Source organism: Rhodnius prolixus, unplaced genomic scaffold, assembly GCF_049639745.1.
Source record: "Rhodnius prolixus isolate KJV_2025 unplaced genomic scaffold, Rpr scaffold_11, whole genome shotgun sequence".
Classification (NCBI taxonomy): Eukaryota; Metazoa; Arthropoda; class Insecta; order Hemiptera; family Reduviidae; genus Rhodnius; species Rhodnius prolixus.
Genome location: NW_027411625.1, coordinates 14,265,227 through 14,281,944, shown reverse-complemented (window position 1 = coordinate 14,281,944; position 16,718 = coordinate 14,265,227). Strand labels below are relative to the sequence as shown.

The 16,718-nt window shown below is 31.6% G+C and overlaps 1 protein-coding gene across 3 annotated transcripts in view; it reads right to left on the bottom strand.

Annotated features, from left to right (window-relative positions):
* The window catches only part of LOC141459418 (atlastin-like), a 32,004-nt gene extending 16,672 nt beyond the window's left edge, over positions 1–15,332 (bottom strand). Inside the window, exons 1-9 of one of the 3 annotated variants that reach the window (XM_074138490.1) lie at positions 14,925–15,331; positions 12,697–12,962; positions 12,309–12,470; positions 10,772–10,927; positions 10,379–10,528; positions 8,446–8,584; positions 8,072–8,256; positions 6,715–6,936; positions 6,139–6,635 (exon numbers count right to left, since the gene is read on the bottom strand). In XM_074138490.1, coding sequence (XP_073994591.1) covers positions 6,477–6,635; positions 6,715–6,936; positions 8,072–8,256; positions 8,446–8,584; positions 10,379–10,528; positions 10,772–10,927; positions 12,309–12,470; positions 12,697–12,962; positions 14,925–14,937 — 1,452 coding nt within the window. In that variant the 5' untranslated portion in view covers positions 14,938–15,331 and the 3' untranslated portion in view covers positions 6,139–6,476. Of the gene's footprint in view, positions 1–6,138; positions 6,636–6,714; positions 6,937–8,071; positions 8,257–8,445; positions 8,585–10,378; positions 10,529–10,771; positions 10,928–12,308; positions 12,471–12,696; positions 12,963–14,924 lie in introns of those variants that run through there. The other 2 variants (XM_074138489.1, XM_074138488.1) reach the window with 2 other exon arrangements.
* Between the last annotated feature and the right edge of the window lie 1,386 nt (positions 15,333–16,718).

Below are 16,718 nucleotides of genomic sequence, written 5' to 3'. Positions count from 1 at the left end.
GCCAAAAATGTAAAATTTTAGACTGACTGCTATCGTTATGAGACTATAAGGCAGTAGGCAGTTAGCTTTGAAAATTTAAAGTAAAAGTTGGGAGCTTTAGAACAGTACTTCCTTTTACTGCAAAACTGAAAAATTAATCTTTAGAGGGATCCTTTAGGTTGCAGTTCTCCTTAACTATATTGGTGGCAGGAGGTGTGTGCTTTAGAAAGAAGCTTAGGGTTGCCCTTGCTTAAAGGTGACAGAATTTACTTTGTACTGTAAGTGCACTTCAGAAAGTTGCAGTATAATATTACAGTGGTAATATTTATACTGGCTGTGACACTATTTAGATGCTTGAGGTTGAAGTATATGTTTATGTTGATAGAACTCTTTCTTTTAATGGCTCTGGCCACTTTACCAGGGAACATTGTTCCCCTAAAAGTACTTTTCTCCGGTTGGTCAGTTTAGACATGTAGACCAATTTCTAAAAGTCAAATTTATGTACTCAGAAGCCCCCCCCCAAAAAAAAATCCAGTGACAATACGTAAACGTGCACGGAAAACAATACTCATGTTTTTAGGAGGAAGACATCCTTCTTTAAATTGCTTTGCTTGCCCATTGCTCTGCCTATTGAACTAATGCTATACTATTGAATAAACTGTCTTAGGTGGTGCAATTGCGTTATATTTTTGGCGCACAGTTGTAGAATTTAATAATAGGGTGAGTAAAAAACAGATGAGCTATTTTTCAAGTATTATGTTCATTGTTGTATGGACTCTTTTTTTTAAAAAAAAAAAAAAATAATAATAATAAAACTTAGCTGAGAATTATTTTCTCTTCAACCTTGACCTTTGATAAAACCTCTAAACATAATTCAAAGACGTTACTTAGTTTTGTCTCTACTTTGTTCAGTATGACTAGGGAGGAAAAAGTTAATATATCTAAGACATTATTGGTAAAAAGGACGTTTTGTTGCTGAAGCAACCAGCAAAATTTATGAAGCTGAAGGGGAAGAGGTACTGTAAGAACGATTTTAGCTGTAAACGTCGGATACAAAAATTCAACAGCTTGAAAAGAAAACAGTCTAGGTAGACCTTCAGAATTAAGATAAGATACCCTGACTGAATTTGTGACTTCTATGCCGTGTAAAACGACGCGTCAACAATCACAAGAACGGAAAGCATTCAAATCTACCAAAAACCTTAACAACATCGATAAACTTACGGGTAGGACTTTAGCAGAGGGTTTTAAGCTCTTTCAACATCGTTCACTAACTTGTCAAAAGATACTTGAAAATTTATTTGGTTAAAGTACAATACTATGATTCGAAATGTTATATATAATCTACTGGCGTAATCTAGGTTGTTCTAGATGCAAGTCAATTTTACTGTGGAAAAGAAAACTGAATGCATCCCACATGACAAAACCTTTGGTTCCCACTTTTACTGAGAACAAATTGTATCCAGTTTTGGCATATAAACTTAGTAAACCCAAAAGAAGGACTTTCCCAATAGGATAATGTGAAAAATTCAAAATGAGATGTGACAGTCCCGGTCTGTTAAAATCAGATTATCATTTGTTCGGATCAAGGCTTAATTCCCTCCAGGGCCGGCAATTCAAGTTACCGTTTCAGTAAAAAACCTCAAATCCTAAACTAAAATAAGCTAACCCCTAATTAGCTACATTTTGAACATTAGACGTTTTTGTATAAAATAAAAAAATGAAAAACAACTTCGTTTTTACTCACCTCAATATTTAAAAAAAAAAATCTTCATAAAATTGGAACTTTTTTCTAATTAATTTAAAAAAGAATGAAATAGAAATTAAATGAAAGGGTGCTTACCTATTTATAATGTGCGTACAGAATGTTTAAGTACTTATTTGCTTTTATATATATATAAATATATAAATTTGCAATTATATAATTTTGCCAGAGAGGTTCACTAGGAAAAACTTCAGCTTGGTAGAAGGCAATGCACAGCAAAAATTTCAAGTTTTTCGAACTTTGTACAAAAATACAAAATAAAATAAACCGAAAACCACAAACGTGTACATAAATAAACAAAAATACAAAAGAATATATAATTTCTAAATCAATAAAAGCATAATACTAAAAGCTAAAAACTGTTTTTAGAATTTTATTTTCATGAGAAAAAATTTAGCCGAAAGACTTATGAAAAATTTCAGTGTAAATACGCTTCTCATTTTTGTAGGCAATACCAAAACACCAAATTAGCACTAAGTATAAAAGATTCCGTTGAGTCTGAATGTTTGAATTTGAAAAAAATGCTTTAGAAGTTTGGTATGATTTTTTTTAAGGTGAAGGTGCTTATTTAAAAAATGAAATGTTGAGAAAGGCATATAAAGCTTCATGAAAAGCAAAATTGTACACAGAAGATAACCACTGTTTCAAGAACAGTACCAAACAACAGGCAACAAAATAATTAGATGCATACTTTAGGTGAGGAGGACATTTTAACTTCTTTTCATCACTTGGTTTCCTTCGAATCAACAGTGAGAAGTGAGTGGTTAGTTAATAGACTCACAGGTATGTAGCATTTTTCAACCAAATGAAACCTTTTTCTAGCCAATTTATTGTCTTTAGTCTTTATGAGCAATTTCTTACGACATTTCTCACACACTGAATGTTTTTTGTAATAATTATTAAGTTTAATCTTTCCATTAAAAATTTTCTAGCAAAAATATTTAGACTAGTTCCCTCCTCCTTTTCGTTAATACGTTCAGTTTCTTTTATATATCTGCATTTGAGAACTACTGTCGAAAAACGTGTGCTTATTTAGCGTATAGTCACAGATAAAGTAAAACTGAAATGCTTAAGCTATTCAAAGTCTTGACTACAAAGGTAGAGTTCGAAATTAGATAATGTAGAAGTGATTATTATGTGTTTCATAAAGTTAGGTGGTTTCATGTCTTTAAATAGTTTTTTTAACTGATGTTATATCCGTTTCTTATGGCTACGGCACATGTTTTAAATATATATTCCATTATATTTTCCCTCTATTTATACTTTATTTGAAATGAATTTCAATTGTTTAGAGTACTTTAAAATAAATTTCTAACCTTTCTCTTAATCATGTACTTTATAATAGACTTCAAGATTTTATATGGAAGCATTATCTTTACCTGTCACCCAAGATATTTTTGTCTACGTAGAATAATAGAATTAGAGCAGGAAAAAGTGAAATTAGTTGAAAGAGTAAACAGAAATATTTCATTGTCCTGAAACTGTGATTTCCCAAAAGCTTATAACAATCACCTTCATGAATATGGCCGTGAAAAATCTATTCTCTTGTTTCTCTTACAATTAGATGTGAATTAAACGTTTAGAGTATCAAAAACCATGAAACTTCACCTCTAAAGAGAAAAAAAGCTAATAGTTAACTGCAAAAATCACGCAACAAAACACTGGATATTGTTTGTAGTTGCCTAAGGTGTGATCAATCGTGAATTTGCTCCTGAGGTCTCAGCAGTAAAAAACGTGACATTCTTAAGTACTATTGATCTACAAGTTTAATATATCTGGCGGTAACAATGATATCACATTTGACTACTTGGCGCGACTCTTCAAAAAGGTGCTCGGAAAAAACAATCTTTCTTGGTATTTGGCTCCTGTTTAAAGGTAAAAAGAAGGGTTAATTCAATTAATTTTGTCTAGAAGTTAGTTTTGACTTACCTAAAAACTATACACACTTGTTTGCTTTCAAGCTCAAGTTTATCAAGTATGGTTTCATTTTATCACACATCTTTGTGGCAGATGTTTTTGAGAGAATGTACTGGGCGATTATACTTATAAAGTCAGTCTTCACACTCAAGACACCAGATAAATTATTTAGTGGACACCTCGTGCGTACTTCCGTTGAGATAGTAGACGAGTGCAGGTGCTACGTGATTTTTTTGCTAAGTTGCTCACACAATCAAGCTATGTTTAAAAGATGTCCACCCCATTTGATATCTGATTGTGAAGATCACTAATATTCATGCTGGTTTAGGTAAAGTGAAAGAAATCATATTATTCCCACGGATAATTCCCCTTTCATTTTTATGAATAATTAAAGACTCATGTAACATTCTCCAAGGATTCAGCATACATTGATATAAGCAACAATCTGAAAAAACGTTTCGAGATACGTCTAATATAACTTTTTTAAGAATGAATTCTTTAAAATCTCATTTTGTGTAAATATACTTTCCAAATACTTGAAATTGTATCAATACTTTCAACGTTCCTTGTTACAATAGTAGGAGTAACAATAAGTTGTTTCAAAAAACCTTATAGAAGGGCACCACGTAAAAGGCAGATCTGAAAAACTCCTCTTCAAAATTGAATTTCCTTGGGCAAATGCTTCAAATAAAAGTAACATGACTTTCTCTTACTGTAGATATTACATTCTAATGGAAAAATTATTGTCTAATATTAAATTTTTCTAATCATTCTGACCTATTCTAAACCTTGTTGGATCTGCAGTCAAGTAAATGTGACTAGCACATTACCTATTAAGCAGCGCAACCACCAAATTTAGAAGTACGATTTCAATTGCCCCTTAAAATCATGTTAATGGGTAAAATCTTTTAATTAAAAGAGATTAATAATAATATATTACATTATATTATACACACAAGAATTTTGCAAACATGTTCATTCAAAATTATTGAGCCTATTTATCAATAAAAATTAAAAATACTCAGAAACTTATTCTGCGGTAATAGTGCGAAAAATAATAGAAGTATAATTATAATAAGTTAAAGATGCAACTGTACGTCGATAGAAGCGTAAGACTACTATTAAAAGAAGACGTTATTACAATTGGCACAGGAGAATATCTGACGCTACAACAGAGTTGTCTTAAATTGGAAAGGACACATGGATACATCGGATTCACTGGATCAAGCCGTACCCGCTGTGCTGACATTTAATGTTTGCTTCCACTTATAATTTCAATCATATCCTTGTTTGAAATAATTACTTTTTAATTATAATAATTATTATTATTTGAAGCTGGAAGATAAAATTAACTTCACTTAGAGATTAGAAGAATATTGCAGAGAGAGTGATAAAAACAGATAGTTAATACAATTTTATAAATAATGAATTAAGTTACTGCATTATTTGTTTTATTCCTACAGTTTTATTTATTGTTATATGATTTGATTAAAAATCGAAAAATAAAGAAAAGGGTAGTCATTAAATTGTATTATACGAGTATATAGTAAAGAGCCACCGGTTAACCAATCTTCTCCAACTTTGAAGTTCTATTTATAAAATTTCCATTGTTGTTGATGACACCGTACAATATACTGAAGTGACACTTTTGAAGCAGAAAACAGAATCAATTTTACTTAGGAAAATGTTTTAAATTAAAAAAAAATAGGCATAGTTGCCTAAATAGTAAGAAAGTAATGTAAAGTAATTGTCTATTTTTTTCAGGCTACCAATTAGGTTTCGTGGACGGAGGCGACTAGCAAACATACTTAACTGTAAACTTTTATTAACCATTAAATAAAGTCCCTTCTGATTGAACTTTATTATCGGATGCAATATTCCTTTCTTAAACGAAATAACAACATTGTGATTTTTCGTTTTGAAAGAACTGAATAGATAACTGTTCAGAAAAAAAAAATCGATTGTAACGAAATATTGTGACAATTATAAAAACAAACAAGCTTCTTCACGAATTTTCAATGAAATATGAATAAAATGATCGATACTTGATTTGATTCGCATTGCTCGACCATATCAAACAATTTTATACATATATATTTGTTTGAGGGATTTAATAGCGACTGAGGTCATCTGTAAAAGAATTGTCGTTTTCTTTTATTTTGGCCGGAAACGTCCGGTACCTTTCACCTATTTTCAGAGGTAGGTGCATTAAGTAAATTGTACTTCCTTTCATTACAGAAAAAAAAAAACAAAAAAAAAACCAGAGATGTGGCATTGCAACAGAATTTCACGTGGGGGTAGTGAACTCTTTTCAGAACTGTTAAGGAAATAAAATATTATTTTAGTATTTCGGCAAGTGTTGGTTTTTGGTACAATTGGCAGAGTAGGGGTTGGTGTGTGTAGGAGGAGAATACTGAAAAATATTTCAAGAGTTTTGCATGTCGTTCATATTGCTTAGATTCTAGAACTTCACGAGGAAAGTTTAAACCTAGAGGAAAGAGCAGAATATTTTTAAGGTATTCAGAATAATCAAAAGGATGTAGGATATGGCTAACAAATGAGAAGGGTATAATTGCCCGAGATGTGAAATTTATTGAAAATTGTAATATATCTAAAACTGACATTAAAGGTAGCGATTCAATATTTGAAGCCAATAACGAACAAGAAAATAATTTAGAAGAATTCTCTGAATCTGAATTTAAATCAATTTACGCTTAAGAGCACGTTTATCTTTAAAGTAGTATTAACTATTTAATTGTCTCATAAATAGAACAGCTTAATAAGAAATAAAATAAATATACATGTATATTACAAATTAATGTAAATCAATAAAAATATTTCTGATAAGCTTGCCAAATTTAAGGAGAAAATAATAAGCACATATGTATGCCAAATAAGCATGAAACCACAAGCTAGTCATGCAAGAAAATTTTTTTTTATCAGATTTTGGGCGAGTAAAGACACCTAACCTAAACTAGAAAAAACGGAGAGAAAAATCAATACATTTCAAAATAAAGAAATAAATTACTTGTCAAATAAATATTTGTACTCACGGTTTCCAATTTCAGACGATAAGTCTCCGAAAACTCTTCACCACCCATTTTTCTTTTCTTTTTAAATTGATCCAACGCTAATCCTTTGATACGTAAATGTTCAGTCTCCAAATGTGCTGAATTTAAATATGGCTTAGCTCCGCCGCATACGTTTTCCATACGTGAATGATATGTCTCCTTAGCGGCTGCAACTGCTGCAAGATTATTAGCTTCCGCTGTTGCCTAAAATGAAAATACCAGTTTTTTTAATTTCTGTTTTAATTTTTTGGGGAGAAGAATAAACAAAAAAAAACAAACATATTTTTTAACTAAAAAAGTATTTAGGTTTGCCCAGAATCTAAGTACATTCGACTGAGATTTAAAGACACCTATTTTGATTCAAAACTGTTCTCTGGGTAAAGGGTTTCTGAACACAATGTGACCAACTAAACATACAGATAATAAAAAAGCCTACTTTATAAGCAATGAAGGGAAAAAGGTTCTTGAATAGCGACCAGCTTAATGTTGTTTTACGAAATTTAATAGTAGTGATCCGTACTTAGAAAGAGGAATGATGTTCAAAGTGACAAAATGTGTTATTAATGATGCTTTAGTTTAGGGGAAGTTGTTGAATCAAATCCAATCGCATGCACATAGAATGCTGCGTAATAAACGCACTCGGCCAACACTTATTAATATACACTTACTACACTTATAACACTTTATACTTATTAATAATAATTACAATTAGAAAATTAATAAAGACAGCTTTATAACTGGTAAAAATTGCAATGTTTTAGAGATAACAGTTAATAAGAAATTGAAGGTTGAATTTATGTGGTTTTTAAATTCGTTCAAATTTCAAAAATTTCTATCTCTCTTTGTATTGTTCAGATTCAAATGAAATCGTTAATGAATTGTAGAGAAAAGTTAGCTCTATAACAAGTATAAATCGTAATTTTTTAGTGATAACAGGTAATGAGATATAGAAGGTTAAATTTTAGTGCTTTTCAAATTCGTTCAATTTTCAAACCTTTGTATCTCTCTTCGTATTGTTCAGATTCAAATGAAATCTTTACTGAATTGTAGAGAAAAGTTAGCTCTATAACTGGTGTAAATTTCAATATTTTAGTGATAATAGTTAATGAGAGATTGAAGGTTGAATTTTTGTGGTTTCAAAATCTTTCAAATTTTAAACCTTTGTATCTCCCCTCGTATTGTTTAGATTTTAATGATTCCTTTACCGAATCGTAGAGAACAGTTTGCTCTATAACTAGTGAAAATTTCAATGTTTTAGTAAAAATAGTTAATGCGATATTGAAGGTTGAATTACTATCCAACACTGCGGGCTCAACCACATTTTATAGTTTACACTTACAACAAGCATGGATTTTGGTTCAGGCAGTTCATCGCCACTGTAAATATTAATATACGATTTGAAATACTGCAACAGCTCTTTAGCTTTCACTTTTTGTCCACTGATTTCCTTTAGTATAAGACTTTCTGGCGCTAGTAGTAATGGAACCAATCTAACTAAACACTTTTTAAAATCCGATTCAATATCTAAAAAAAAAAAAGTGAAAATTTATTTATGAACAAGAAAAGTACAAATAATTAGCAGATGCTGCTTAACGTCGATAAGTTGCTGAACAACACAACATACCAACCATCATATCACATAATTACATAGAACATTAAATTAGAAGCGAGGTTTTATTATCACCCTTTTTCGAAAATGCAAAAAGATCATACCTGATAGTCTTCCATCAAAATTTGGATTAGTAGCTACTTTTAAACCAGGATGTGGCATTAAAAAACAGCTAATATCGGAAAAACATGACTTAATATGTTTTCTAATGGATTGCAGTTCCGGATGTTGCTTGTTCGATATCTGTAACAGAAAATTTATATACAATTTCATAATCTAACATATAAATTAAGAGAAGCTTTTCACTTTTGTACATTATTAAACATCTTTTTATAGAACATAGTTGGAATAATTTTCGAGAAACTCGGCAAAACTGAACCAACAAATCATTTAAACTAAAAACTATTAAAGTATTGACTACATAACATAAGTAAAAATTTACTGGATGGCAAAAAGCTACAATGCCGCCAAGAGTCCCACTGAAACTTCCTATGGAACATTCAATGGTCTAGATCAGGGGTGGCTAACGCAAATGATCTTGTGGGCCACTTTGGAAATTTATATATATATATATAATTATATTAAATTGGACCCACAACAAACACTTTGATGGTTGAATAATATTTAATTAGTGAGATATTTGTCTCAACTCTTTCACTCATCTCTTGCAAGTCGACCTCAATGCACGTATTTGCACAACGTAATTGATAATGCAGATTTTCATCTGTTAAGTTCGGCATGATTTATGTTTTGCTAATTTCATTTTCAAAAAACGATTCGTAGGTGCAAGTAGATTCAAAAGAGTTCACAACTTTTTGGGCTGATTTCTAAAATTAGAAAATTGTTCGTTCATGCGCGATAAAAATCAATTTTCGATTCTGCTGTTTCAAAAATGTGTTTTAGTTCATTATTACATTATAACTCTATCAGTTCCATTTGGACAGAATGAACAAACTTTGTAAAATTATGATGAATATCGTGGGCCACATGCGGCCTGCAGGTTGGGCACCCTTGGATTACACCAATAGCTCAGGAGACAGAAACAGCAATTAGAAATTTGAAGGTAATTTAAAGTCCCCAAAATTTATTAGCTAACATTTCCTTCATAAATACAGCTACAAAGCTAAAATTCTACGCAATTGAAAACGAAAATAAGTACCATAGTTGTGCATGTTTTCGCGAAGATTACACCAATAAATAGCCAGGAGATACAGCTATTACAAATATGATGGATATTTAATGTTCCCAAACTTTATCACCTTATATCTCCTTCAAAAATATAACAAGAAAACGGAAATTCGGCAAAATTGTAGAAGTAAATGAGTACTGTAATTGCCCATATTTTCGCAGAGATTACATCTATGGGACTGGAGGTATAGCTATAAGTAATATGATGTATCCATCATATCTGTAAAGCTCCCAAACTTTATTACCTTAAATCTCCTTCAAAAATACAGCTAAAAAGTTGCAACTGAGCAAAATTGTACAGGTAAATGAGTGCTACAATTATCAAAATATTCGCAGAGATTAAACCAACAGAGCAGGAGAGGTACCTTATTAGAGTATCCTATTAGAACATGAAGGATATATAAAGTTCTCAAACTATACCTTATATCTATAAATACAGCTAGAAAGCTGGAATCATGCCCAATTGTAAATAGTACTATCTATTAATGTACATATTTTTCGAAAGTTCACGTGTAACTTTGTTTGGTAAATTTCATTGTTGTAAAAAACGATTCGCAGGTGTAAGTAATGCGCTCGCAACTTTTTGTGCCTAATTTCTCAAATTATAAAATTTATTTTTTGTGATATGTTCAAAAATCTATTTTTGATTCTGATGTTTCAAAAATGTTTTAGTTCATTATTACGTTGTAAGTCAATCAGTTCGATTTCGAGTTAATAAACTTATTTTGTAAGATTAGAATGAATCTCGCGGGCCATAATATTATTCAATGCGGGCCACATGCGGCCTGCAGGTCTCGGGTTGGCCACCCCTGGTCTATGTTATAAAAGTTTAACTTTGCATCTTCTAACCTGAAGTCGTTTATTTAGAATCTTCTGCCCACCAATTTCACCATATTCTGCTTCATATGGGAAACTCCAATCCCTTACTAGAAATTGTAGCTTCTGAAATGGCTTTTTACCACTATCTGCCAAAGCTAAACGTCCATATTCAGTAAACAGCTGGAAAGAAAATATTTAAACGTATAAATTATAAAACTATATACTTGACCTAACTAATTTATAGTAGTAAAGAAGAATAATCTCAGAGGCGGTGCGTTCGGGCAATGTTACTCCCTAAATCTAACTAGGACCCTCTACAGCTCACTGTCCACATTCCAAATTTGTCGTTCAAACTCTTAAAAGAGTTTTTAAATAAAGAGTGAAGATATTGCATTTATTAAACTAAAGAAATTTTTATCTTACTTGGAGATGCTGCAGATCATCCTCTTGTATGTTTTGACTTAAATTGTAAATTTGAATTGAGCTAACCATGGTGCTTAAGGCGAACACTGTAGCACAATCTCGCACGGTACTTTCGCTATCGAATGTACCTTGCGTGTCCAACAGTATGATAGCTACCTATAAAGACAACAAACATTGAATTAATCTGAGTTCATATTGAGAAACTTTATTTAAGTGCGATGTCTACCGATGCATGGTAATTACAAAAACTGCATGGAAGTTTTTCAAAATTTCGGTAAATTTAAAAATTATTAAGTCTTTTTAAAGAAACTCGTTGAAATCATTTTTGAGAAAATGACGAAAAATGAATTTTAAAAAATCATTAAAACTATTAACACATAACTTAGGTTAAAATTTAGTAGGTAGCAAAATGCGGCTAAGGAAGAGGATATTCATCAGTGCAGGAAATCGTATTCTTATGTATTTTCTTTCTCCTCCCCCTCCCACCTACTCTCTTTTGTTTTTGTTGTTTAATGCTCAACTATAATTCCCACTATCTGCCATGTTTACATTTAATTTTTAGTATATGAAAAGATTTATGCGATTATTTTTTTTTTTTATCACTGTGATATTATATATATCTATATATAGATGGTAATACAAATGACCTAGTAAAAATTCAGCAGAAATTGCGGCACTTCTTTAAAAAAGACTATAGCTCCACAACCGTCTCCGATATCCATGACTTTTAGGTGAAGGCTCTACTCTAAATGGGCTTCTCTGACCTGATTAAATAATAAATCATTTAGGATGAAGAGACTGGAAAGCAATTTGATGGCAGAATCCTCCTCGGGTTCTACATTTCTGCCAGAAGCTACAGAAGTGGATCCTTGCTCCAGCATTCGAAAAATTTCAGACGAAGCAAGTTCCACTCGATTATAGACCCGAATCTGCAAGTGTGCAGCCAGCATGATTCCAAAAGATTTCACATCAGGCATTTCTTATCCAACGAAGCATCAGCAAGACACATAAGTTGATGTCTGGTTTCTTCAAAACCCGAGAAACATCGTCCCTTCAAATCAATTACTAATTGCCGTAAAATTACGTTTTATTTTGAGTAATACCAATTTATATATACTTAGATTAGGTCAGGCAATGCAACACTGAAAAATTATCAGTATCGGTTAACCAAAAAAAAAAAAAATTACTCCTTCAACAAGCCAATGCACAGCCGCCCCTCAATTATCCCCAGAAATCGCATTTTTAGAATTTTGGGCTTCTCCATGAACCAGTTAGCAGCCCAGAACTATCTTTTTCGCTTACTAGTCACCTGATCAAATTTTATAAAAGATGAAAACGGAATGTTTAAGGTTTTTGCTTCTAAAGACGGTGGGAGTGTGACTTAAGAATTCTTGGCTCAAATGGGATTTTGTAGGAAAAAAAAAAAGGAGCTTACTTAAGTTACTGAAAATGGTAGCCTCTACTTCGAGGAATAAGCACAATAGTACGTAAACAAAGCACTTTTAAATTGTTATGGGAATTAAAATTAAACTGTTACCTTTTCTCCACCTGGAAGGGTTGTAAGAAAAATTTCTGACCACATTAAAATTCCAGTAGTATCTCTTTCAGATCCTCCTCGCCAAGAAAATCCTTCTAAAGGAATATCCGCAGGGCCCATCCAATCTTCGACACTTGACTTTTCTTCTGATGTAGAATCATACTGCGAAGAAAATGAAAAAAAAAAAATTAAAAATAGCTTACTCAGTAGGCACAAAAAAAAAAAAACATTAAAATGGAAGACGTTTTGATTATCCATAATCATCCTAAGTAGGGTCAATACAACTTTGAAGTTTATAAAAACTTACTGTAGAATGTGCTTCGGATAAAGTAAGAAAGAACGTCTTCCCAGTTTAATAATCAACAACTCAATAAATAACCATAAATACCTTAGCTTTCATATATCTTAGAAAGAAATCCAGAATAAATGATTTCCCTTTTCTAAAAGCTCCGGCTACGGAAACTACGACAACACTTCTATCTTTCACGTCTGGTCTCAGTAATAATTCTTCCAGGGCTCTCTCATCTAATTCAAACTTGTGATCGGCTTTAGATAACACAATCTGTACGGCAGTTTCATATGGTGGTTCCATTTTGATTTCTTCGCTATTTCTGTTCACATCGCTCACAGCATCACCGGATTTACGCCCTGACACTGAAATTTGGGAATGAAGATAGTGCTTTTTTAGTTTTTTATTTAATAAAGGTAGTACAGGTTCAAGGGTGGCCATCATGTTACTTTCATACACTTAAAAGGAAAGCTATCGACTCAAATTCAACCTCAAGTACTCTGCATTGCTGTCCAAAGACACTGCCGGCCAACTCCATGCTTGAATGGTAAAACTTCGTAGTAAATACCTTATGTTACGACTTTCCTTCACAATACCTTATGTTATCAACTTTTCCCTAACTTGAATATCTCCTTGTCTTCAAAAAAAGTATAAAACACTACACTACGCTGCTGAGGGAAAGTTGTTTCTTTTTCCTTAAAATATAAATGCATTGAAAAAAAAAATCACATAAAAGTGATAACCTACTTATTTGTATTTAGAATACCGATTGGTGGATTAATCAACAAAACGAAAAAAGTCAATTTTTCCGATTAACTGATTCTCTTTAGGGTCTGAATTTTCGCAACAATTTGCATTATTTTTAATTACCTTACAACATCCTGAAAAAGCAATACAAAGACATGTTTAACTTCACTCATTCAAAAAAAACCATAAAAACGGTATAAATTAATCAGAATGTCCTAAAAGTGTATAGTCGAAACTAAAATAGTGCGAAGAAAAAAATGTTCAGAGCCATTTCCGAGAAAATCGAAAACAATTGAAAATCAGTAAAGTGGTATTTCTTCTCCGGTTAATCCATTTTGATCAAAACCTTGTTAAAGAATATCCTTTATAGCATCTAAACGAAATTTCAAATTTTAACTTTCTGCTAATCTAAAACAGGCCCACTTTAAATACTAATTTTTAGTATTCATGAATTCTCAAAAATTGTATATCTAATGAATATTCCACAGTGAAAATGCTGTGGGGAAAGAGACTCTTGGTTGTATAAAACACAAATCACTAGTATTTTTAAGAAGAGTTTAACCTATGTTTCTTTGACTAAGGTGAAAATTCGTACGAGCTAGTCCTGTGATTCTAGGCACCATTCGAATGTCTTGTATGAGTCAATTTATGGTATACAGTAGAATTATAGTAGAGTGAGTTACTCTTAACCCGTCTGCAAGTTTTCTATTTCTAGTGGATTAGCTAACACAGTCCTCGTAAAGCAGTTGGATCAAGGAACTGAATTTTCTTCACTCCAACCATATTTATGTATTTTTTGTAAGTTTCCCGGAAAGGTGGCAGAACTAGAAAGCGCCTCTTTCTAAAGTATAAGTGACATTTCAATGTAATGTACGAGTTAACCATCTGTGCAATATTTACAAGGTTGTTGCTTAAATTCCAAGTTACAAGAAACTCAATTGCACGAACACATGAGTATCCTAAAACAAATCCCGCAATTTTTTTAATCTATACCAGCTGGCTCTATGTTTGAGTAACTCTTACAGATAATGAACAACTTTTACTTGGGTGAAAAATTGATTAGAAGAAATCCGAGGAAACTACATACATTTTTGGGCACTGAACAGCTACATTAGTGGAAATTAAATATGAGAAATAATCCCGATTATAAGAAAAAAGCTTGACCGTCCGAAAACGTGATTCTCTTGGGCTACTTTTTTATTTCTTAACTTTTGCGAAAATAACGAACAAGTATCTTAATAATTATTCTACTGACTACTCTGAAAAAAAGTGCAATTGCTTGTTTATATTATTATTAGTCGTGAAAATTCATGGAACTGGACTCTAGATGAGGTATAATTCGTATGCTGCAATGACACAATGATAGGTATCAGTATAGTTCCCTCACCCGAATAAAACTCGAGGTAATTATTATTTACTCATAAATTCCTAGTCAGCACCAACATTTGATAATAACCGTTTTAGAAATGCAGTAAGAGTAAGTCAAGTAAGTACCAGAGTTAAAACATAAATTAGTAAATGCATAACATTGCCTTGAACATAAAAAAAAGTATGTAGATCCAGTAATTAAAGATACATACCCTTGTAACTCATTGTAACCAATGTAACTTCGTTCACTTCCAAAATCCACGCTGTTCTTTTAATTTAACTTTAAAGATTCTCTTTTTACAAAATCAAATACGACACTAAACAAATCAATTGTTAAGAAAATATTCCTCTCTCAATATCCTTGCAAAAAAAAAAACACTGAGATTGTAACCTAAACTTTTAATGGAGTTTAATTTTTACTAAAGCGCTTTTTTGAAACTATTTCAATAATTTTCAAAACCAATATATAACTTCAAATAAAATAAAAATACTTAAAAAAAAAATTCAACTATTTCCTACTGTTTTTATAACAGATCAACACAGGTAACAATTCAGTTAAATTTAGGCAACTACTCATTACTATTACTACTGACAGCCATTTTGGTTCTAAATGAAAAATCCCATTTTCCTAAAATATTCGCAGTTTAGCCAGTAAATGAATTAAATCGTAATGATTATATTATATTTGCAAATATTTAAGAATAAATTTGAATAAAAAGGTTTCTTCCATTAAATCTTTATATTTATGCAATTATCTTTGTATGTTGAAACTATGATCGTCAGACAGATTAACCGAATTGGGAGGGTGGGTATCCTGATCTGTTAAAATATTCATTTAAGTTTCGTTTACCTAATGATGCTTGCAGTGCTTCTCCTAAAAATTTGAATGAATATAAGAAGTTCTGAATATTGTGTGTATCTCTCGGACTGTTACCTTACTTAATTACAAAAATATTGGTGTTACAATGTGATGGCAGTAGCCTCACTGTTAACTTTAAAACTTACATACTTCTTTTCCGTAAGAATCACTTGCCTAAATAAAATTACTTTTCCTTTAATAACCCAATCTGCTTGCTTTGCAGATCTACAAAGATTTCTTTCTCTGTTTGAGTCATTTATACAGAGAGACCCATTTATACTTCTATGAAGTTTTTAATATTTCTTTTAATGCACTGTCTTCTCATTCAAAGAATTAAGTGTCTCTCTACATTGACCTAAATAAAATTGTCTTATTCGTATACTTTTAAAGCTTCTTAAAAATTTGAAATCCTCATTGAAAAAATTTCTTTGCATTCTCCGTCGGAGAACCAATACATGTGTAATTTTTCTAAGCAATAAATATATTTCGTTTATATCTTGAATATGGTTTATACCTAAACTTATTTATTCGTATAACTTTTCATTTATTTTTTTTATCTTGATTCAATTATTTAATATAATTTTGAATGTTCAACCCATGTTAATAAAGATTCTACTGTGTTCCTTCGAACATGTGAAAAAATAAATTCAATACAGCTACTATCGGCTTGTACAAGGAATTCGTGGCATGCTAGTGCTATAAATAATTTCTTGCGATGATTCCTAAGTACGTAGAAACAATGGCAGATATTTGCCTTATGTCTTTAATAGATTTGACTATTTCCTTTCAGCTCCACGTGAGTATTTTTTATTTATTTACTTCTCAGGAATTCTCAAAACTGCTTGTTAATTATTGTTCGCATAGTCAGATGGGTTTCAGATACCCTTAGTGAACGAGTTCATCTGCCTTTTTATTGCCTGCTGACTCACAGAGTTCAGTGTAGCCATTGGATGACCACTTCCTTCCCTTGTAACTTTGCTTTCTGGATTAACAAGAGATGCCTAATCAAATCAGGAAGCAGATATTGGAATCAACATATAGAATTAGAATTGCTACTTGAAAATCCGCTAGTTTGCATTTCATCGTTACATTCAAAGAGATTAACTCATCAGGTTTTACAGGTTTTTTATATTTCTGTTGCATATTA